Source organism: Thunnus maccoyii, chromosome 14 (genome assembly GCF_910596095.1).
Source record: "Thunnus maccoyii chromosome 14, fThuMac1.1, whole genome shotgun sequence".
Lineage (NCBI taxonomy): Eukaryota > Metazoa > Chordata > Actinopteri > Scombriformes > Scombridae > Thunnus > Thunnus maccoyii.
In genome coordinates this window covers 11,482,489-11,505,414 of record NC_056546.1, presented here as the reverse complement: position 1 = coordinate 11,505,414, position 22,926 = coordinate 11,482,489, and the positions used below count along the sequence as shown (strand labels likewise).

At 37.8% G+C, this 22,926-nt stretch overlaps 1 protein-coding gene and 1 long non-coding RNA gene across 3 annotated transcripts in view; one reads left to right on the top strand and one right to left on the bottom strand.

Moving 5' to 3' along the window:
• The window catches only part of grid1a (glutamate receptor, ionotropic, delta 1a), a 261,978-nt gene that overhangs the window by 85,050 nt on the left and 154,002 nt on the right, over positions 1-22,926 (bottom strand). Inside the window, exon 4 of the mRNA XM_042433678.1 lies at positions 16,549-16,833. Coding sequence (XP_042289612.1) covers positions 16,549-16,833 — 285 coding nt within the window. The remainder of the gene's footprint in view (positions 1-16,548; positions 16,834-22,926) is intronic.
• Positions 11,114-13,247, top strand: LOC121911812. 2 transcript variants are annotated; one of them, XR_006099954.1, is made up of 4 exons: positions 11,114-11,277; positions 11,379-11,500; positions 11,619-11,861; positions 12,803-13,247. It is a non-coding gene; the product is annotated as an uncharacterized LOC121911812 (long non-coding RNA). The 2 variants fall into 2 exon arrangements; XR_006099953.1 differs by having other exon boundaries at positions 11,616-11,861.

Sequence of the window (22,926 nt, the reverse complement as noted above, 5' to 3'; positions counted from 1 at the left end):
CTCCTGTTCTCTGCTGTAAACACACATGCTTAGGCCCGACACCGGGTCAACTTAGGCCCGGTGGACTGCCGGGCTTGCAATACACTGGCGGAAACCCTGATACTGTAGGGGTGTGTGGTTGTTATTTGAGGTGGTATGGAAAGGCAACTGCACGTAATTTTTAGCTGCTCAGGGCCAGAACTGGAAGTTATGCTACTAAGAAAGCCTTTGACCTGGTCTCAGCAGTGAAGCAACATTTTAGGGCAGGTGGGGCTCATGCAGAAAAAAGCGGTTTCAGTGGTAATTTAGAAATTAATTACTTATTATTCTGTATTAATGAATGACATAAAATGCTCATCTGCTGTTATTTATTATTATTCTAAAATTTGAGGTCAGTGGCTTGATACAGTAGTTTTAAAAGGGTGTTTTCAACTGAGTTTGACTCCTGAAGCCACTATGTGGGGATAGCCCCACACTCACAACATCAAATGCTTTGAGTTTGAGAAAACAACAATATGCATGCCCAAAACCTTTGGCAATAAAAGCAGGCGGCATAAACTTGATGTGAAGTGGGCCTGATTGCCTGTTGCCCTGCTGCTATTTGATTGGCTATTTTTGCCGAGTAACTTGTCGTCATTGGCTTATTAGCAGAAGTTATATTTCTCCTGTAAAGTAGCTGCCATCATGAATGAAGTGGATTATCTTCTAGAAAACAAAAAAAGTGTGAGATTAAATGCTTCGGTGCCCACCAGCTGCAGGATATTGTTATAAACCAAACCGCAGGCAAAAATAATTCTCCAGGAAAAAATGGTTAACTGTTAGCTTGCCCAAGAAGGCGCTATTTTGCTTCCTGCTTGTGTTTTTGGAGGGGATGGCATCTTGTCAAGAGCAGGTTTTTTAGGATCTGAAGCATTTTTCTGAGAGGATTACCAAACATGAAAACAGCAGGAGTTATCTAGACAGTGTGGTAAAGTTGGATTGCGATTCCATTAGGTCATTTTGCTAATGGTCGTGGCTGGATTTTATGGTGAATCAAAGGCTTGGTGCAAAACTCACTGCTTCTGAACTGTTAAATCCTGTGAATAGTGACATACTTAATTGCCTTTACTCATGTGGGTGTCTACCCCAAGCCCCCAGAAACAGCGCTGGGCTGTGAAGCTAATTTAACAGTGGCCAAACCATGTAATTACAACGTCACGTAATGACTTTTTTCCACAGACCTACATTGTGAAAAAGACGTCTGTTAATCAGTGGATAATTTTTTTTTGAGCATCACAACCCCTGCGAAATGACTTGTCTCACTATCAGAATTTGATCTGTTCAGTGCGATCACATTTTGAAAGTCTAGAAGAGCCGCACAATTGAATTGTTTTATCCCCATTCTAGTTAGCTGGAGGGCTAAACTGGAAGTAGCCGGCTCGGCCAGTGAAGGTGAAGGTCACTAGTGTGCTTGCTCTATGGGCCCAATGATCTCGGAAATTTCATACCTGGAAGTTGAAATTTTTTGGCTTCATGCGCCACTGAGCAACTTCCATAGGAATGAATGGGGTCCCGCCTCTGACACTGTATCCAGTTCTCTTTATATATCCATGGTCTACCCCTATTCCCTCTCTTCCTCCAGTCATCTTCTTCTCTCCTTCCTGCATTTACTTAAAATATGTGTTCCCTGGCAAATGATACCTCCCTCCTCCTCCTGTTGCTATTCTTCAGCCTGCAAACAGCTTTTGTTTTGACAGTCTTATTGCCATATTTTATGTAGTCCTGTAGTGTCCTGTTATGTTATAGAAGAGTCAAAATATTATTATTTCAGGGGGGATATGAAGCATTATGTCAACTTGTAAAATCATGCAATTTTCTGGTCATGCCTCTGTCAAAAGTAATTATTACTCCAACATTTTTTTCCACTGCAAAATGCCACTGATTGTTCCTGTTTCTCAGTCTACACCTTGGGGCAAACTGAAATAGCAATATGACTATGTACCATATGAAGCAAATCATAAAGAATAAGATGCAGTTTTCGATTTTTCCTGCAATTGTTGTATTGCAATTTATTATTTTTAACATAAATACTCTCAGTTGCCACTGGATACTCTCATGTTCAAAGGGCAGAACAAAACATGAAATTAAATCATTATTCTTTTTGAAATGTTGCCAAACTTTTACTGCAGCACTCTCTGAAAAAATCCCTTCTGAACACACGCATACACACACCACTTTATTTGTTTGCCTCTAAATTGAAATGTTTACCCTTGGTGGTGTTTCTTTGAATACAGTGGGCAGAAGCTCAGCCTCTTAATAATCTCTCCTTTAGTTCACAAACAATTTAATTTAAGTTTCTTCCCTCCTGTGCCATAACTGGTCCATTGCAATTAATATGGCTGCAATATTGTGTGTATGCAATATTCATCTTCAGTAATATATGATGATATTGACTAGACACTAAACCTAGACTCTGATTTTATATTTTTTTGGTTCTCAATTATACAAATCCCAGAGAGTACAATGGGTAAAACTTTGGTAAATTTGTGATGATTAAGCAAGGTAGTAATTATTTATTGGAGTGAACGAATGACTGGATAATATACACGAACTACCAAAAATTTCACCCTTGAAACCTTTTGATCTCCATACTGCCAAAAATGCTATAGCACAGTAACATTTTTGTGTATATTTATTCAAACATACATTACATCAAAAAGAAAAAAAAAAAAGTCTGCAGAATTATTCTGTAAAACTCATCCAAGAGGCCTCATTAACTCTGCTGACTGATGTGGAGTCTCAAGTATGTAAATTTTTGGCCTGAGGAAGACCTGTAGATGGTTGAAATGTTGCACCAATTAAAGGGAGCTTTGATTTAGTGTGTAGGTACTCCTTGCATCGAAAATGAACCTACACAAACATTTAAACAAAACAGACTTTTGTTCATATTGGAAATCTAGAGAACTGATCAGAGGAAGAATTTGTAGTAGTAGTATAAATTTGCTGTTGGGTGAAAGCCATGTATCTCCCAAATGTCAGAGTTTTGGGCAATAAGAGAAACATGCTGCGGCAAACAAACAGCGTTTTTAATCCATGAAGAGCCAAGGGAAAGCCACCATGCGATAACTACTCTAGGACTCCAGTAGAAAACATCGGACTTCAAAGCCAGCGCTCCAAACCCATAGCAGGCTTTTCCACGGGGCAACCATGTCAGCCATGGACATGGCTGAAGAAAAGAGGATTAACGTGGAATTAAAGGTCTGATTTCTGGACGTGTTCACCCGAGCCTCATTTCTGAACAAAAATCTGCTTCTGAAAGTTTTAGATATCAAAACTTAACCCTTCTCTGCCCTCCTCATATCCCGTTCTCAAACTCTGACTGGTATGTTCCTCACTACTCTTGATTTCTCTTTGTCTCTTACTGTAGCTATCTTCTGCTTAACAGTATGTATCTGTTTAAAAGAGGACAGGAAAGATAAATCAGGAGAGACCAAGAAATACCCCATGAAGTTGCTCTAACATCCTTTTCAGCTCTATCTTACTCGAGTTGTTACTAAAGCAGGACTCCCTCTTGGATTGGAGCGATGCAGAAATGAGCATATCATGATCAAAGGGCTCAGAGGTTTTTACTGAGCTGTCAAGCTGTGTTGCAATCCAAGCGGAAAAGCCTGGGAAATGGCTACGCTACAAGCCTGTGTTTACCCAAATTTGAGATGATTCTGTTAAAGCAATCACTGTTATTCTTGCAACAATAACATCAGCTTATTATATGTTATATATATTTTTTGCAAATCAAAAATGTATCAGGCACTGTGTGTGTTATGCACTGTCACAAGAGCAATTAGAGAGAAACAGAAAGACAGCAAAAACAGAAAAATTACCACTTCAGTTTCAATCCACGCTCTTAACACTGACTGCTGAGCTACACTCTAATCTTAAAACAATATTTTGAGGTGAATATGATTTTATATTATTATTTTATAATAACTGAATAAAATGACAACAAAATATATCATATATATCCACAGACATACAACAATCAGGATTTCTGATATGGCAATCCATACTTATATCCATTCCTTACTCTAACAAGTACAGAGTTAAGGCGCACTACTTTTGGTTTTTGCCAATTTCCACAAAAACATACCCAGAGTTTTAAAAAAGATCAGTTTAAACTAATTTTCACTTTTTGGTTTTTATTGCCATCTAAACATTGTGTTTTTGTATTTCAAAAAGACAGTGATCAGTGCAGTTAACACCAAATGAAGACTTCATGGCAACAGACAAAGCTTAGAAAGTGCTTTCCATAACAAAAGTGACAAGAAAAATGAAGCAAAAGAGAGAAATTAGCCGTTGATTTCGCATCAGTCTTTTTAAGTAAGTAACAAAAATTAACCGTTAAACTATTGAGGGTTTGTGCTGCAAATGGTGTTTTGTAAAATTCAATTTCAGGTTGAATTTATGTAGTATTGATGTTTTTTTTAATCTCTGTTTTTATCAGCCTTTTTAATGGCCAAAATAAACACACATTTTCAATCAAAAACACAAATAATGATCCCAATACAAAAGTGACAAAATGTTCCCTGGAAGCTATGTAGCCGCATTTTAGGAGACTTGAGAAAAGATGCAAAATATTTATTCTTGCAATACATGAAAATTAATGAATTGTGCTTTTTCAAATAATCTTCAGTTCTTATCTATGATCAGATTTTTTCATTTACATACCAAAAAACATGGGCGCGTGTGTTTGTTTACACAGTGAGTCTGTGTCTTTGTCTGTACCTGTGTACAGTATGTCTTACAGGGCTGTGGACATAGACAAACCCAATACCTTGCAGAAGAGAAACATGAGGTGAAAAAAAATGTATCATGTTCTTACACTATGCCAAACACCCTGACAGTGTGTCAAAAGTGATCTGTCACAGCACTGAATTGCTTATAGTGTTATGAAAGGCAGGTCCAGACTGGCCATTCATAGTAGGGTGACCAGCTGGGTAACCACGGGAGTGAGGCTAGAGTAAAACATCAAAATGATACAGATCACAAGATTAAATGATAATTAAAATAATCATTAGTTGCCCAATTAGAAACCATCTTTGAGTATAATTCAGTCCAATACAAAACCACAACTACATACGGCCTCAAAAATGACCATTGCAGTGAATAAGCTTCTCTCTGTCAGAGTGTTAACAAAACTGAAAAATGTTTTTAGTAAGATAAATCAGTGAAAATGAGTAGAATCTCTGCTGTTGCAGTGATAACAAATTTGTTTTCTGCTTAATTGAAAAGGGGGAATGATTTTTAAACATTTACTTGTGTTTCTGTTGAGCCTATTCAAATGAAAATGAACACTGTTGAGCTTCAGAACTTTGTCGTAAACTTTTATGCGCCATCTGGACACCGGAAGTCTCCATTTATTACTGTCAATTCACCATGGTTCATTTAAAAGTTTTAGAAAACAGCTATGTACTATTTTAATTTGGTAGGCATGAATATATTGCAGCCCATCAAAACTGAACAAAAGTATGGTGGTTCCAATATGGGCAGTGTGATCTGAATGTGCAGAGCAGGCTGTGCTGGAGATACAATCCTGGACTGAATTATTCTCTCAGTCCAGGCCTGTTCTCAAAGATACTGTACAGTGATTGCATTTTTGGCTTACTAGCATACTATGCAAGTTTTGGTCCAAGAAAGGAATACAATTAATTGCCCTGCTGAAGTTTGGCTGACATGCTTTTGGGATGATACACTGCTGTGTGCTTAGCAGAGAGAAGTAAAACCCGAATGAAACATGAAAGATGATAAAAACAAATATATAAATATATAGTAAAAACTGGTAATAATGCAAGGTCAGGAAGCAATGAAAAACAGAAGAACCAGCCTTGCACTTGGCTGTTGGAAAAATTTGGGGGTATGGCAGTTTAAATTTAAAATTCGGTCACGTTTTAGGGTTGCTAAAATCTGTTTAAATTCAGTAAATTGTCCAGAGACATTTTGCCCAACTACTTTTGTCACCTGATTGTTGAACAACACAGTACCATGCAAATTAGGTTTTTAAAGGTTGAGTGCCTTCTGTGTGGTCATGCAGTATTTATTCCTTCATTTCCAACTGGTAATCAACATTTGTTAATGAGGAGGATAATGGAGCAATATCTATGCCTTCTATCCCTTCTTTCCTGCTATCACAGTGATTAACATTTTCCCAATGGTTCCTGGTGAATAATAGAGAAACAGAGAAACTGTAAAAAAAAATATAAAAAAAATCTATATATATACACACCTTTCCTTTATATTACTTTGATCTTCTCCTTCTCTCTATTCTTATGGAAAGCCAATTAATAGAAGGTCACCTGTACATTAACTTCCGGTGAAATTACCTGACAAGTTAGTTGGCAGTGTTACAGACCTTATGGCCTAAATGTAGCAGTAATTGAGATGAAGTAAAGTAACACAATAAGAAGCATGTGAAAGAGCAAGTCATTACACATTGCAGTGCTCACTGCTCTCAAAAGGCTTGTTTCATTTCCTCAGATCTGTCACCCACCCTAACCCTCACATTGGGCGTCATGCATGAATGTTTTCTTATTTTACTCTTTTATCTGCCCTTGCACAAATCAATAAGAGGAAAATAAGAAAATTCAACAACATACTCATTGGGATTCAACAAACTCTCTTAACTGCCTGAATTTGTTGTAAATCACTTATTTCAGCCTTATGAATGTCACCTGTTCATGAGGAAGTGTGCGTTCATGAGATGTGATCAAATTTAGGAGTGTCGATAGTAGGGGACCCGAAACAATTAGAAAATACGAATCCAGCTACGAATGACATGTCATCAGGACAGCTCTGCACTGTGACAGGAATAAAGAGGGAATGCTTTGACAGTAAGTTAGATGCTAAAAAACGTCTTTCTAAAGTAAAGTGGTTCATGATGGGAGGCGGTCAAGGGATGTGGTAGTCACAGAGAAATTAGAGGAGAGAATATTATAGTTTACAGGTGATGTTACACTGCTGTAAGAGATGATGATACTGGACAGAGACACAGAGGCAGCTGTCGGAGTGAGAGAAGTTTCCAAAAACTACTGAAATGTAGAGGATAATATGCCAATAAAAATCATAAAATTTATCAAATCAAAAAAAAAAATCTTTCAGTAAATTGGCAGCCATGATGATGAAAATATGGTGAAGAGAATATTAATTTTGCATTAAGTTTGTTTTAGTTATATATTTAATTTTTTGTTCATTTCGGTATCATGTTTAAACTCCAAATTAATTCAGATTAGTGCATTATAATTGTAAGTCAAACAATTGTTTCTCCCCTGTGAAGAAAGGCAGAGATGGCGACAGGCCTTGAACACTCGTAAATTTCGTTAGTACCTAAGAGAAAATTTTAAGTATGAGAAAACTGATGCATGCCACAAATGTTCTTAAATCACTCGTACGTGCTTTAAAGAATTAAACTGTTCTTAGGAGTGCTTCTTGCATGAGGCCAATTATGTATTTCAGACTTGCTACAAACTCTGCAGGAGATATCCTTTGTGTTTGTCTATGTTCAGACCCTGCCTGTGCTATAAATGCATTTTCTACATTAGGAACCACCTCCTACATGGGATCCAAAACAGTTTAATCAATCTCACACCTAATCCCAGCCTAATTCTCTCCTCGTCTAACAGAAAGCCAGTCACCACAGGGATGGCAGAGACAGATGTAGCTGCTCCACAGTCATTACTAAGTGCACGTTAACTCACACAGGACTGCCAAGGAACCTAGTGACGTTCAAGAAAATCAACCCTTCTTTAAGATTTCCTATAATCATGCCTCACACTCCTTTTATGGTGTCCTTGTTATGATAAAATGACAAGGCAATTTTACAGAAGGTTTTGTTTGAAGATAGTCTACCCACTGTCCACTCTCCCACACAAAATCAATAACTGGCTTCCATTTCCATGCACACAGCTGTGGGTACTGTGTAAGCAAACATTTAATGGCTTTTACAAAGGCATACAGATAACATATCACAAACCTATGAAACAAGACTAAGAGTGTTAGCAGCTCAGCAACTAATGCACAGAGGAACTTTGAGCTAAATGCTAACATGCTCACAAATGCAGATTTTAAACAGGTATGCTAACATTTGCTAATTAGCATGAAGAAGCTAAGGCTGCAGCAAAGTATTTGGTGATGAACAGAGGTATTTGACAAAATGAAATTTGGACCTGATGATTGTACTACATGAAATATCTGGGATTACCAAAGTGATTACAATTCATCCTCAGTTGGACATGAATGTGTGTGCCAAATTTTCCAGCAATCCATCTGGCAGCTGGGACATTTCACTCAAACCCACAAATGAAAAACTCATGGTAGGGTTAGAAGAAAAGTCAGGGGATCACCAAGGTCAGCAAGATTCATCCTTTGGGAACCATGAATGTCTCTACTAAATTTCATAACAATCCATCAAATAGTTGAGATAAGTCAATTTGGGGAAAAACCGACTGAGTGATATTGCCATCTGTAGAAATATATGTTAGCAGTACAACAACGCTTAAGGCAGTTTTTGTAATTTAAGCTCTGATTGGTTTCAAGTGAATGTACAGGGTTTAAGTCAACTTTAATCTCTAAAATGATAGCCATCTAGTACCTGAACAGTAAGAGGTTACTCATCTTGTATTTTAGGTCTTTTCAGGACCTTACGAAAGTGTTTGAGCAAGTATGGGCGAGCCGGGTATATGGGCTGACAGGGTAGACAGTAGATGGGCATGTTGTTCCAGATTTAAAACAAAGCATGGCATGACTGACTTATTCAATTTAGAGCCATTTTGCTGAATGGTGTCTATTTAAAGACATGGTTAGTTTAAAAAACAAACAGAGAAGAGAACATGAACCTGGGTTGTGTTGGTCATGGTCAAATGTAAAAATGAAATGGAATAAAACCACATCTTTCGATTCACCGCAGGAGCTCAACCCACAACTGCTGATTCAGTCAGTGTCGTTTAAATGCAGCACAAAAGACAACAGTAAACAGTTTGTGTATGAAAGTTTCATTTGATATCTGAGCATTCTGGTTGGTTTTAGAAGAATGCCTACAATGCACAAGGGGCTGTACTGTCCTTGACGGCAAAACAAGAGTTTGCCATCAAGAAGTTTCTTTTTTAGTGGGAGAGATGAAATTTTGTGGCCTTGATATGCACTGCGTCTATTTTTTTTAAATCATTTTCAGATAAAAAAGCTAAGGCATTATACTACCCTTTAGCATTGTCAGAGAGCATAGTTTAAGTCAGCAACAGTCAGAAAAGAACAAAATAATGAATGAAGGATAGAAAGAAAGAAAAACAGAAGAACAGAATTATGAAAGTAAACAGACATCTAAACAAAAAAGAAAAAGCTCAGTCTTAGTAGGATTAAAGTTTTTCTTTTTTTAAATTAGCAATGAACTGTAGGATAATCATACAATTTTGTATTATCTTATTTGCATGAAGGCACAAAGGCAAAAGCACATAAGGATGTTTTGCAGTAGTAATACAATTTTGTCCTGCTTCCTAGGGAGCTATAGTAGCATAAGATTGAGGTTATTTCTATAACTTGTAAAATAAATTATGGAACACACTCTCTCACAACACAAAATTAAATTATGTGTTTAAAATTTACTATGACAAATAGAACCAGAAGAGGTGAAGCTTTAGAAGTTGTTTACATAATGCGCTTTTTATGCAACTGATGCATTGGTGGAGACTGGAATGAATTGGCTTCCCTGACACACTTCATTACACTGAGCGACACTTTGCCCCTGAGGTCAGAGAAGCCAGCTGTTAAAGCTGTAATAAAAAACAAAACTCACCCTGTGCTCTCTTACTGTGGAGGCTGGTGTTGCTCTCACCATCTAAAAACTAAATAAGTATCAAAGAAGTATGATACATATTATAATAATCATTATTTAGATATGTGCAATACAAATGAGGTTTTGGACAACTTGTTGTGAGAAGTGCTGAAGTTTGATGCCTGACACTTCACGCAGAGGTTAAAGTGGGCTGGAACAATCCAAAACTGCGTTCTAGCCCCTACGATTAATAAGTAAATAAATCTGATTGGCAGTTTCATACATAATAATGTCAAGGGAGTTCATTTTTCATGGAGAAGGGTCTGGCTGCAGCCTGTAGACCAGGGTGCATGGTGTGAAGAGGCACAACATGAGCACCCAGTTAAACCCTCTGGTGTAATGCCACCTCTGACCTGTTTGTTGCAATGGCAGAGTGGTGCTGTCCGTATTTCTGCTTGTTGCGGAAAGTGAAGACTGCAGAAGCAGCGATTCAAAGTTTATGACTATAAAGTGTATCTGAAATATGAGATATTCATGTCTCTTTATGTTTGTGGTGAATGAAACGTTGTTCGAGCTGATATTCATCTACTGGCCTTCAGCAAGTTTCCTGACGTTCATTCAGCTGTTTCTCCGTAGTGGAACCAGATGGTTGGTAAGAAACAATGTTGTTTTATCTCTGAATTTTTGTTTTGTAACGTTATTGATAATCTCTTCCCGCGATTACATTGGTCATATTAATTGGTAATAACAATAACGAACAACAACAAATGAACGTACTGCTGTCTCCTGTATTTGTGATTGAAAGTAAACCAATGTAGCATTATTGTCTCTGATGTAGTCAGACAGATAAACTAATTCAGATAAACAAAGCCACGCCAGGCTTTGTCTGATAAACAGTAGACACAGGTGTGCACAATGTAACTCAGTAATATTTGAAGTGTGAGTTATATAAATGACTTGCGTGGGAATTCTGCATCTTGTTGTCTGAGCTGTCAGAAATTGATCTGGAATCTTTCCAGACTCATAATGACACAAGAACACACATGCACACTGAGATTTAGCTAAATTATTGACCTTTTACACTGAAATGTGTTATTTTCATTTCATTTCTCTCATGCGTACACCCTACCCCCTAATCTTGTCTGCCTCCTGTCTTCTGATAACAGCTGCAGGTTCAGTAAATCCAGATTTCTTTAGTTCTGCTTTTGTCTGTCTGAAATCAGTGCAGTTCAGGTCCATTCAGCTGCTGAACTATGAGGCAGCATGTGGAGCAGCAGGACAGATTGATATGTTTGTGAATGTATTAATGTATTTTATGTGTTGTATTTTTTCCTTGGTAAAAGCAGAGTCACAGACAGCAGGATAAAGTAGCTGCAGCTAGATCTACAGAGACAGCAGACACCTGCTCAGGCATCTCATCATCACCTCTGACCCTCAGTAATGGCCTTCATTTGGGCCTCTAATCCTCCAAGTCTGATGGCTCCAGGATGACGATAACACTGGTTGAGTACATAGTTTCAATTTAGCATCATGTTTTTTCCACAGCTGATCTGTGCTGATGAGTGCCAGTAATCTCACTGGGTTGTGCATATTTTCTTTACAGTCACAAGAGACCCAGCCTGATCTGAACTGAAAGCTTCTGTGTGGTTACAGCAAATGGATATGTCTATAACTCTGTGACATCATCAGGAGATCTGGATCAATGGACCTGATGCTGCTTGTCAAGTAAATATGCACTTGTGTTTATTTCATAGTGCAATGTTATTTTGTGTTAGTTGTTTTTAGTTAAATTTTAATGAAATGTTTATTTTGCTTGTCTATGTTTTGTCTTGTCTGTTAGCAGTGCTGACTGTGAAAGAGGATTCTCTGAAATGAACAATATAATAACGTCACAACAGACACAACTACAAATCAACAAGGTCTCACCACTGATGTTCATTTCTTTGGTTGGGCCTCCTTTAGACCAGTGGGATCCAGAAAAATATGTCAAGAAATGGGTGCTTAAAAGAAGGTCAGCTGATCACTTAGCCTGTCTGCAAAGTCCACTGGTGCTCACAGGACAAATCAATTTGAGAGTCATTTTGAGGTAAGTAATTGTTCCCCGTTGGATCTTAGGGTTTCCTCACCTGCCAAATCCCACTTTAACCCCTGACTACATGCAAGTAGATGCTCTATTGTTTCTAACATCTGCCTTTATAGACTAATGTAGCGTCAGAAAACTACATAGCAGCCCAGCAAAACAGAGCCTTATCACACCACATCCAGAAATCCATCACACCAAGTTAACTCCTACTCTTAATGCTCAGTAAAGATGGCTTTAGTATAGCAATCATCTTTTCATGAACTTTCATGTCATAAATTCAATGTTCTTCTTCAATATGTTCATTCTGATGGTATGGTATGAGTTTTAACTATCAGATAAATATATAATGGATCAAAATGATCTTTATGATGTCTGAAGGAATCAAAAACTTCCATCTTTCTGCAGTCAGTTATATTATACGTGACACTAGACAGAGATACACAGACTGGATGCTCTGATGCTGACAGATAAGCAGCAGCTTATAGTCACAATCCATCAGCAAATCTTATTCTTGGCAGTGCTGTCAAGATTCTAATGTCCAAAATATTACTTTAACTGCTATTTAATGGTTTAATGTTTCGCTGTCTGACTGAAAGTGCATCAGCCAATGAGTGATGTTTTATCCTCATATCATATTGGTCAAACATTTTGGAACAACTCAATTTTTCTAGTTTTTATTGAAATGTAGAGTTTAATGTCTCAATGTAAACAATTGGAGATTAAATAATAAAGAAATCATGGCATCTTTTTGTTTAACAAAATCTAAATATTTAACTCATCAAAGTAACCACCTTTTGCAGAGATAACAGCACACTGTTGACTACTGTTGCAGAAGTTCCCACAAATGTGTTGCACTTGCACGTTGGTTTACTTTCAGCCTTCTGTCTATACATATGTTATATGTTCTGACATAGCCTGCATGTATGTTTTGGGTTTTTTTCTAGCTGTAGGATGAACCCCTGACCAACTAGTTGTACACCAGTGAGTATTGCATGGCTCTGCAAAATGCTGTGGCAGACCTTTTGGTCCAGTGTGCCAATCACTCTGCACAAGTCGTTAACTCTGGATCCAGCAAAAGAGCCCCAGACCATCACGCTTCCTCCTCCATGCTTTTATACAGACAGAGGGATTGTAAGTAATCAGCAAAAGTTGGGAGACCTGTAGGAATTGTTTGCATCAACTTTCAAGGCTTAATTTACATTCATTGCTGCAGAAAAGCTGAGTTGTTGATCCCTGAAAGAGGGCTTTTTTTGTGACTGAAATTTACATTACTTTTCAGTTTTGGTAACCTAAACTTTTGTTTTACCTCTGGAAGTTTACTGGATACCTTTGTACAATTCACTGGACTGTTTAAATTTCAATAAAAACTGGAATGTGGGTGTCCTCTAACTTTTTTCTGGTGGTGTATATGGACTAATGACAAAAGCCTCACAGCACATCATAATCAGTGTCTGAATTCTTGAGGTATGGCCAAAAACCTGTTTTGTATGGTCATAGTGACCTTGACCTTTGACCACCAAATTCTAATCAGTTCATCCTTGAGTCCAAGTGGACGTTTGTGCCAAATTTGAAGAAATTCCCTTAAGGAGTTCTGCTGAGATATCACATTCATGAGAATGGGACAGATGGACGGACGGACAACCCGAAAACATGATGCCTCCGGCCACGGTGTTTCCAGCACAGAAGCTTAACAAATAACATTTTTCCAAACCACCAAATATTATCAAACTTGAAAGGGGAACTCGACATTTGCAACAATTCATTCCTTCAAGTAAAGGCCTTTGTTTTAACTCCATTTATAGTATTAACTAAATTGACTTAAGAAATCAATCTGTGGTCAAGCAATATCTGCCAACAGAAAAGTGCTGAAAAATCTCCAAACCTCAATTTGAATCAATCTTTTATCAAGCAGCATGTTAGTGTAATGGACCAAATGTTGTCTAATTAAATGTTTTGCATTTTTCCCACCTTTCTTCCTCAGGTTAGGATTAGATAAGAAAACTTAACTAACCTACTTTGAATTGCACATTTCACACTGAAGGTAATTTACAACGAGGATAAGGGAATCTCTCATCCCATTCACTAATTCACACTCCTTTAGATAAGACACTGAGACTAAAACAACCAAATGATGTGAGTAGTTAATATGTTAAATTAAATTAAAATGGAAAAAAGTAAAGAAATTATAGTGTAACAAGTAACAGAATTCAATTTAAAGTGCAGATCCAAAAACACCCAAAAGATGAGTAAAAAAACAATAGGCAAAATATGTGATTTTAGCATTGATTCAAAAGAAATATGCACCTCAGATCTTTTAGAAGTATTTTCAGGATATGTGGAACATATGCTGTTGCTGAAAGCAGCTTCACTAAGTTTGTATATAATTCTGGGAACCAGACCGGTACCATGTGACATCATGGGTCCATAGTGTTGTATATTGTGGATAATTTTATGTATATAGCATTTTCAAAAGTAATTTAAAGTGCTTTACATAATGCATAAAAGACTGACCAACTGACACTGCCATTGTGGGTGCGTAGGGCTGGGTACTGAACTTCAAAACTTTTTGGTATCAATTGAAATGTGTCCATTGCACTAAGTATTAAAAAACTGCAAAATACTAAAAGCTGGCATTGAATGTCTGGTCAGATTTGTAGTCTTCTTTATTTATACATTAATCAGATTGTTCCTTGTTTCAATCAAAAATTGACCAACTTCAAACTATATTGTTCAGGAAAAAATATTGGCTGCTGGTGTTTATATAACATCTAAGATTTGACATCTTCTAAGTAAAAGTGAGTGAATTGCTGCAGGTGTTTCTCCTTACTCACACGTGTCAAGTTTAAATTCAACATCTCTTTACACAAGTATCAACAGAGATTTGCAGTTCAGTCTCTAGGCGGTGATGTGAGTCACTGTTATAATGTTTCAAGGCAGGCACCACAGGTATTTTGACTGTTCTGTAATGAGGATTCTAATTAGTCACTAAATTCTTTAAAGAGGACCGATCATGCTTTTCCTTATTTTCAGTCATATACTGTATATGATGTTACAATGTCAGATGTTCATATTAAATGCAGCCAAAGTGTCAAATAATGAGGTAAACATATGTAGAAGTAATCCCTGTGAGCAAAAATTACTGGCTTCAGACTGCTCTGAATGCTCGGTTTCCAATGTTTTTTTCTACTTTCAGCCCAAACTAACATCGGCTTGTGACAGATTTCTTTATATGGTCATTTGCTCCACACACAGTGTGCGAGTTCACTGCTTCACTCCGCTAACATGATGTTGCTTTTCCGTTGTTTTGGGGGTAGTCATGCTGAGCCATGATTGGAGTCAAGCTGGCATGCTGTGAGTGTTTTTCGATTACACACCCAGCAAAGTAAAATAAGTTGTTTACCTGTTTGATGTGTGCTGATCGTCTGCAGCTCTTCATCAAACATCTCACTGTGGCTGTCTCTGCTTGTATTATTCCTCCTTGTATTATTCCTATCTGATCCACTGAACAAATACTTTCAAATTTCTCAATAAGTTGTTATGTGCACCGGTTTTTAGCACCGCTAAAGAAGCTCCGCTAATTCAGTGAGGGACACATTTCATTTCAAGAAAGATAGAGAGTTAGCTAGTCAGACAGACAGACAAAGAGACAGATAGATAGATAGATAGATAGATAGATAGATAGATAGATAGATAGATAGATAGATGGTGCTAAACCTGATCCTCTTCCAATAGGGTTTTTTTTAATCGATCCAGGTCAATACTGACTGTGCACTTTCTACAAAGAGTGCTAATGTCAGAAACAAATCCAAGGACAGATCTTTGTAAATGTGAAACATCATGCCACATGGAGCTCTGTCACTGGGTGCAGTGTCTTAACTGTGGGGTGGAAACTTGGAGGGGGTGGCTGTTGGGGTGGCTGTATTTCCTGAAGGGTTTGCTTTATCAACTCACTATATCAACTGTAGCTTCCACTGTACAGAAAAAAACAGATTTACACTCCCTTTTAGATTGCACTCTTCCAAGTAGTAAAAAATTAGCCAGCAGTGGCAAAGTATCATCTGAGGAATGCCAATGCAGCAATATACTCTCTTCATCTTTCCACCCTTGTACTTCCTTGCCAATCACTGCTCCACTCCACCACTGCTCTATCCACAGTCATTTGCCTTTTGCCAAATGTGGGTCAAGAAAGGTCTGGTCCACAGAGCATCGTGATGAGAATAAATAAACTGAAATGGAGAACATCTGAGAATATATAAAATACTGTTGGGACACACCCTCTATCTCTGGTGCCACAAATGAGCCAATTAGGCTCTGACTTGTCTCTTCATGAGGATGCTACTAATAGTGAATGCACTGATGAGATCTTGTTTTCCCCCACAAACTTTACTGAACTTTGATTTATTTTTTAACAGTGTGCACGTACTGTACAGTATGTATGTGTGTGTTAGTATGTCTGCGTGGGAGTGGTGATGTTCTTTCATCTTAGTTCTAACTCAGTGTATTCTTCTCAGCATATGAATTCTTAGTGTTAATACGGCTTTACTTCAGTTGCAGCGTGATCTCCTCCTCACTTTGGAGATGGTTTTGGAGCATTTACATTTAAGTGAAAAAGCTGAAATCATCTTACATACAAATGTCTTGTTTATAAGATACATTTGGCCATCAAACGCTCACATTCATCCCAACTCACCGTAGTCACTCTCATAAAAGATGATGAACTTCTGCCAGTGCAATTCAGAGACAAGGGTGAGCAGGACGTCATTGATTCGAACAGGTGGACGAGCAGCCAGGGTGTAGCTCTCTCCATCTGGGCTGGGGTTGAGCTGGCAGGCAGTGCGGGGTGCACCGTCCCCGTTCCTCTGGATGAAGAGATGGGGGATGTGCATTGCATCCGTCAGAGACTGCAGGGCACTTGCGGCTGCGCAGCCCGTGGATGTGACCAAAGCGAGGATCCCTTGGTTCATCAACTCACATGCTGTACAGAGAAAAGAAAAAATAAAGAGGTGGATGAAAAGAAGGGAACATAAAAGAAGAAGAAGTGCAATTTGGGAAAAGATGCGGCGTGGAGAAGGAAATAAGGACAGAAAATAAAGGGGTAAAGGAGAAAAAAGAAATGGTACATGTACATGATACAACGGGGTCAGGAAAAGAGAAAGAATGAGATAAAACATAGTTAGATATGCTTTCCAAGTCAATTCAAAATGTAATCAATTTCAACAAGATTTTCATTTCAAAAATCATTTTTTCAGCTTTTAAGAGCACTGTACATTATTTAAGAAAGTGTGCTCAGCTGGGCTTAAGAATTCAAGATGGTTCTTTGTGTATCCTACTTAGGATTATGTCTGAGCCTCTGCAGTTGAAAACAGATCACAGAAAGGAAGGGGTTGGTACTGAAGTTGTATTATAATGTGTAGATGAGAGATTCAGTGGGGGGCATCCTCTGATCTTTGTCCCCAGACAAAAATGAGACAGCTGATTAAAATGAAAATGCTTGCCTAAGTTAATAGTCACTTGGAAACAGTAGATGAATCAGAAAGTTATGTGAGCAAGTGTCGTACTTTACAAAAACACAGAACAGAGGTGGCCAACTGAGAGCACGGAATCTATCAAAAATAAAAATCAGGAATATTCTATCTGGGTACAGACAATTAGACACAAAATGATGACTACCATGAGGATGAAATAAATATTGTCCTCACACCCTTCAATCTTTCTCTCTTTTTCACCTACACATGGAGAAAATCACCAGCACAGATAAAGACTGCAGACACATGCTTGTAGTGCATGGTGGACCACAAGTGTCACAGAAATAGCATTTCATTAATTAATAACTAATTGTACAACAATGCAGGAATTAATAAATTGGTTTACAAATTGATTATTTAATCCATAAATAAATGGACTAAATTACAAAGCAACTAATTATTTGATATTTTAATGGGCAATAAAACGAGGAATTATAAAAAGCATTTACAAATGAAATAATTATCCATCAATAAATCGTTCAAATTAAAAAAGGTTTTATAAATACAAAATAGTCAATAAGTACATCATATAAAAATACATTACTGAATTCCCGAATAAATAATGGAATTTCAATATCAATTTGAAAATGCAGTTTAAATAGAGAAATAAATAACTGAATTTGCAAACTGAGTTAAGAATACAGCTTTTAATTGGGCATTTAAAAGGGCAACTCCCTTTCCCATTTGCATTTCCTTTTCCTAATAGCTAATCGATTTGCTGAGTCATTTAGCTTCTCCATTTAGCCTCTGCATATAGCCCATGGATTTATAAAGAGAATTGGATACAGTGTTGGAGGGGGGCTCTGTTCATTCCTACGAAATTGCTCAGTGGTGCATGAAACCAAAAAAGCCACTTCCTGCTGTAAAGAAATACATGGATCAAAACATACTGTGCATACTCTATGGGCCCAATGCGCCCATAGAGCATGCTCAGTAGAGACTTCCGTCAGCCGAGACTGCTAACTTCCGATTTAGCCCTCTGGCTCACTTGAATGGGGATAAAGTGATTCAATTGTGCGGCTCTTATGTGATTGGACCGAATGGATCAAATTCTGATAGTGAAAAAAATTGTTTCGCAGTGATTGTGACACTCAAACAAATATATTCGCTGATTTACAGACGTCTCCTTCACGGTATAAGTCTATGGGAAAAAGTCTTTTTGGGCCTGCCCTCCTGTGAACGACTTCCAGTTTTCATAAGAAAAGCTCTGTTGTGTTCCGTAAGTACAGGCTGTCACATTATGTCGGTGGTTTGATTGTTTGTAGTGAATCTTGGGTTATATTCTTACAAATGTGGGCTAGCTATGTTGTATGTATGTAAATAACATAGGTCTAATTGATGATTAACGCCAATCATGAATTTGTAATCTGAAATGAAGGAATGGAGACATTAGCTAGCTAGTGCTAGCTCTCCTGAATCTGCCACACATCATCTCAGTACAGAACAAAAACTAACATGATGTCAAATACCAGCATCATAACTCTCTGGAAGGCCACCATCTGTTCTTTTTCTTAATGTGCAATAATTGTTGGAGTGCTGTAAATAAATGTTGTAAATAATGTAATATCTCTCAGACCTTGCTACTCTCTTTTCATTTTCTCTTTTACTTATTTTTTTTAAAACATTAATTGTACAAGAATTCCAATGTGCATGTACCCTGTGTCTGTGCAAATGGCAATAAAATCTCTTGAACCTTGAGCTGATTGATGGAGAAATTCAATTGAAGGTATTAGACTTTGTGCTGTGGACACTGAATGACTGAAATGCTGAACATCACACCAGGCTCTGTCAAACACCTACAGAAGGATCATGCCCTTATAATTTCAGCATAAACAGCTGAGCATATTGTACAAAACAGCAATTAAATGTTCTCTCACTGCATTCCAAGATACCACTTAATTATGTAGTCTATTTCAGTGTTGGAAACATTTTGTACAAAGCACAGGACTGCAGTCTAAGCCCATATCGTATGGTAAGAACTCTCTATGGAACATTTTGAGAAGCAAAGTATGCACTGCACAACATGAACATATAAAAAAAATACAGGTAAGATACCATAAAGTGAAATCCATCATGACACCAGAGGAGGTGTGAAAGAGGAGGTGAAGAAAAAGAAGACTGGCAGTGGAGAAAATGCATTAGGGATGGGGCGAGAGGCCCGAGAAGGAGGGGTGAGGAGGGGGAGAAAAGAAGGGATGATGAGAAGGGGTATTCAGTGAATGAAGCCATACTGGGAAAGGCTTGCATATGTAGTATATGTGTGTGTGTGTGTGTGTGCGAGTGAATGTATGGCAGAAGGGGAGGACTATTAATGAGACAAATGACGATTTCATCTGCTGACTGCCATCACAGGACTACATTAAGGCACTGTAAATCATGAGTAAAGGGGCAACTAAATAACATTCTGAGGAGGAGCAGGAAGGTAGGAATGTCAGACAGCTGAGGTACAGAGAGAGAGATGCACTGTAGTTATTCTAGTGGAAGTAGAGCTAGGAAGAGAAAGCAGAATGAGAGGAAAAGGGTGCAAGGGAAATAAAGGAATTATTTGTAGCTTTTTGCATGAATGCTTAGGAGAGTGCAGGAGAGAGAATGCTTTTCTCCACAGAAAGAAGTGTGTTACTGTTTGTGTGTGAGACAGAAAAAGAGACTCACATGGACACTCACATGTGCAACAGGGCACTTGGCCAATATGTAAGAGTGCAACATGAAACGCTAATACTCTGGTCAGTAGGAGGTCATGTGACTGACTAATACAAATCTAGGCAAGGCAAGACAAGGCAAATTTATATAGCACATTTCATACCCAAAGGCAACCCAAAGTGCTTTACAGAGTACACAGGCGAAAGCACGAGAAAACAAATGATAAAAACAATAAAAGCAAGCAAGCAATAGCACACAGAATAAAAACAATAAAAGCAAAAAAGCAAAATCACACAGGATAAAAACAATAACGCCAATGAGAAAATCATTTTGATTTAAATGAAAATTTATTAAAAGCAATGGTAAACAGGTAGGTCTTTAGCTTGGAACTCTGGGAACAACCAGTAATCCAGAACCAGCTGACCTGAGAGATCTGCAGGGTTCGCACTGAGTCAGGAGATCTGATATGTATCTTGGACCTAAACTGTTCAGTGATTTATGGACAAGCAATAATATTTTGAAGTAGATTCTCTGAGAAACTGGAAGCCAATGTAGTGATCTGAGAGCTGGAGTTATATGCTGAGCTTTTTTGGTCCTTGTTACAACCCTGGCTGCAGCATTCTGGATCAGCTGAATCTGTCTGATCACTGTCTTAGACAGACCTGTGAACAGTCCATTGCTGTATTCCAGCCTGCTAGAGATAAAGGCATGTACAAGTTTCTCTAGATCATGTTTTGACATCAAGTCTCTGATCCTTGTGATATTTTAAGGTGGTAGAAGGCTGATTTTGTTGTTGATTTAAAGTGACTACTGAAATTTAGGTCTAAATCCAGGATAACACCGAGGTTTCTAGCTTGATTTTTATTCCTTAAGGATAGACTGTTAAGGTGAGCACAGAATTTAAGTCTTTCTTCATTGGCCCCAAAAACAATGACTTCAGTTTTGTCCTCATTTAACTGGAGAAAATTTTGGAACATCCAAATACTAATTTGTTTAATGTACTGTCCCGGGGAGTCTATTGAACTTTACTCATTTGGTGACACAGCTATATATTTGCGTGTCATCTGCATACATGTGATATGAAAACATAAAGTTTTGAATAATTTCAGCCAATGGGAGCATGTAAAGATTCAACAACAGAGGTCCAAGAATTGACCCTTGAGACCCTTCAAATGTTGTTGGGAGACACTCTGATGTACAGCTACGGATTGATACAAAATAGTCTCTGTCTTGAACATAGCACTTGAACCGATTCAGGACCATGTTAGATAGACCAAGCCAGTATTCAAGTCTGTCGATTAATATATTGTGATCAACCTTATCAAATGCAGCAGTAAGGTTAAATAACACAAGGACAGACTCTTTACCAGAATCTATGCTGAGGTTAATGTCATTCAGAACCTTGATAAGAGCAGTCTCGATACTGTGGTGGGGCCTAAACCCACACTGGAAAATGTCAAAGTAGTTATGTACTGCCAGAAAATTGCTGAGTTGTCTAAAGGCAAATTTCTCAATAATTTTTCTAACAATTGACAGGTTGGACATGGGCCTGAAGTTGTTTAGTACTGATGCATTAGATTAGCTTTTTTTTTTTTTTAAAGTGGCTTGATTACTTCAGTTTTCAGGGCATTGGGCTTAGACCCCTGAAAGCAGTGAACTATTGACTATTTGTAATACATCTGTTGCCAGGCAACTAAAAACCTTTTTAAAAAAATCTGTAAGCAGAGAATAGAGGCCACACGTTGAGGGTTTGAGATGTAAAACAATTTTCAGAGTTGTGAGGTTCATGACATCAAAATGAGTCATCTTTACCAGATTAGTTCTAGTTGATTGGTGAGGCGTGTTATCTAAATTAAGTGAGGAGGCACTGATAGGTGGCCTAATTTAAAAAAAAAAATTTCTGTGAAAAAAAAAAGTCATTACACGACTTGTAGAATGGAATTCAGGAGATATCCAGAAGTGAAAGTGCCAGAAGTGACTTTGACTAAGTTATGCAATTTCCTCAATGACATTTAAGAATTTAGAATTAAAATTGTCTAGAAGGTCATCCACTGATCTTCACAAAGAGGAGGTTATCATGGAGATTGCCTGAGAAAATGCTATGCTACTGTATTCACTGATATATCATTTTTTGACTATTTCAGACCTAATGCAAGTGTCCACTATGACAATCATATCAAACAAAACACAGGAATGATCTGATAAGGCAGCATCAAGGACCATGACAATGGACCTTTGGAGATAACCAGGTCCAATATATGGCCTTTGTTGTGAGTAGGCTCTTTTACATGCTGAGAGAGTCCAAAATTTCCAAGGATAAAGGAAAGTTCTTGAACATTCCTATCATTTGGGTTATCAACATGAATATTAAAATCATTAGTAATAATCACATCAAAGTCAGTTACAATAATGGAAAGCAATTCTGCAAAGTCATCAAAAAAATGTAGCTGAATATTTCAGTGGCCTATAGATATTTAATAAAATAGTTTTAACACTGCTATTTAGTATAACAGATATCTGTTTACAAAAGAGCACATCTTTGAATATAACGGCTACTCCACCTCCTCAAGAGAGTTAAAGTTAGGGGGTGCTGACTCAATAAGAGCAGTTGCCCTGTTGTTATCATCCAACAATGTTTCAGTTAAAAACATAACATCAAGTTTATGATCTGTAATAAAATCATTCATCCGAAGCTAAATGAACTGTGTCAGGGTCAGGTTCAGAGATTATTGTCTGTTGGCAAGGAATAACAATTAGGTTTGATAAATGTGCAAACTTATTTTCAATGTCATATGATCAGGGCCGATCTCACCCCGGGGAGTGTTGAGGTCTGTCTGGTTCAGACGATGTAGGGGCAAGCTCCAGTACAGGTCCAGCAGATGGGTTCTGGGGGGTCAGGAGCC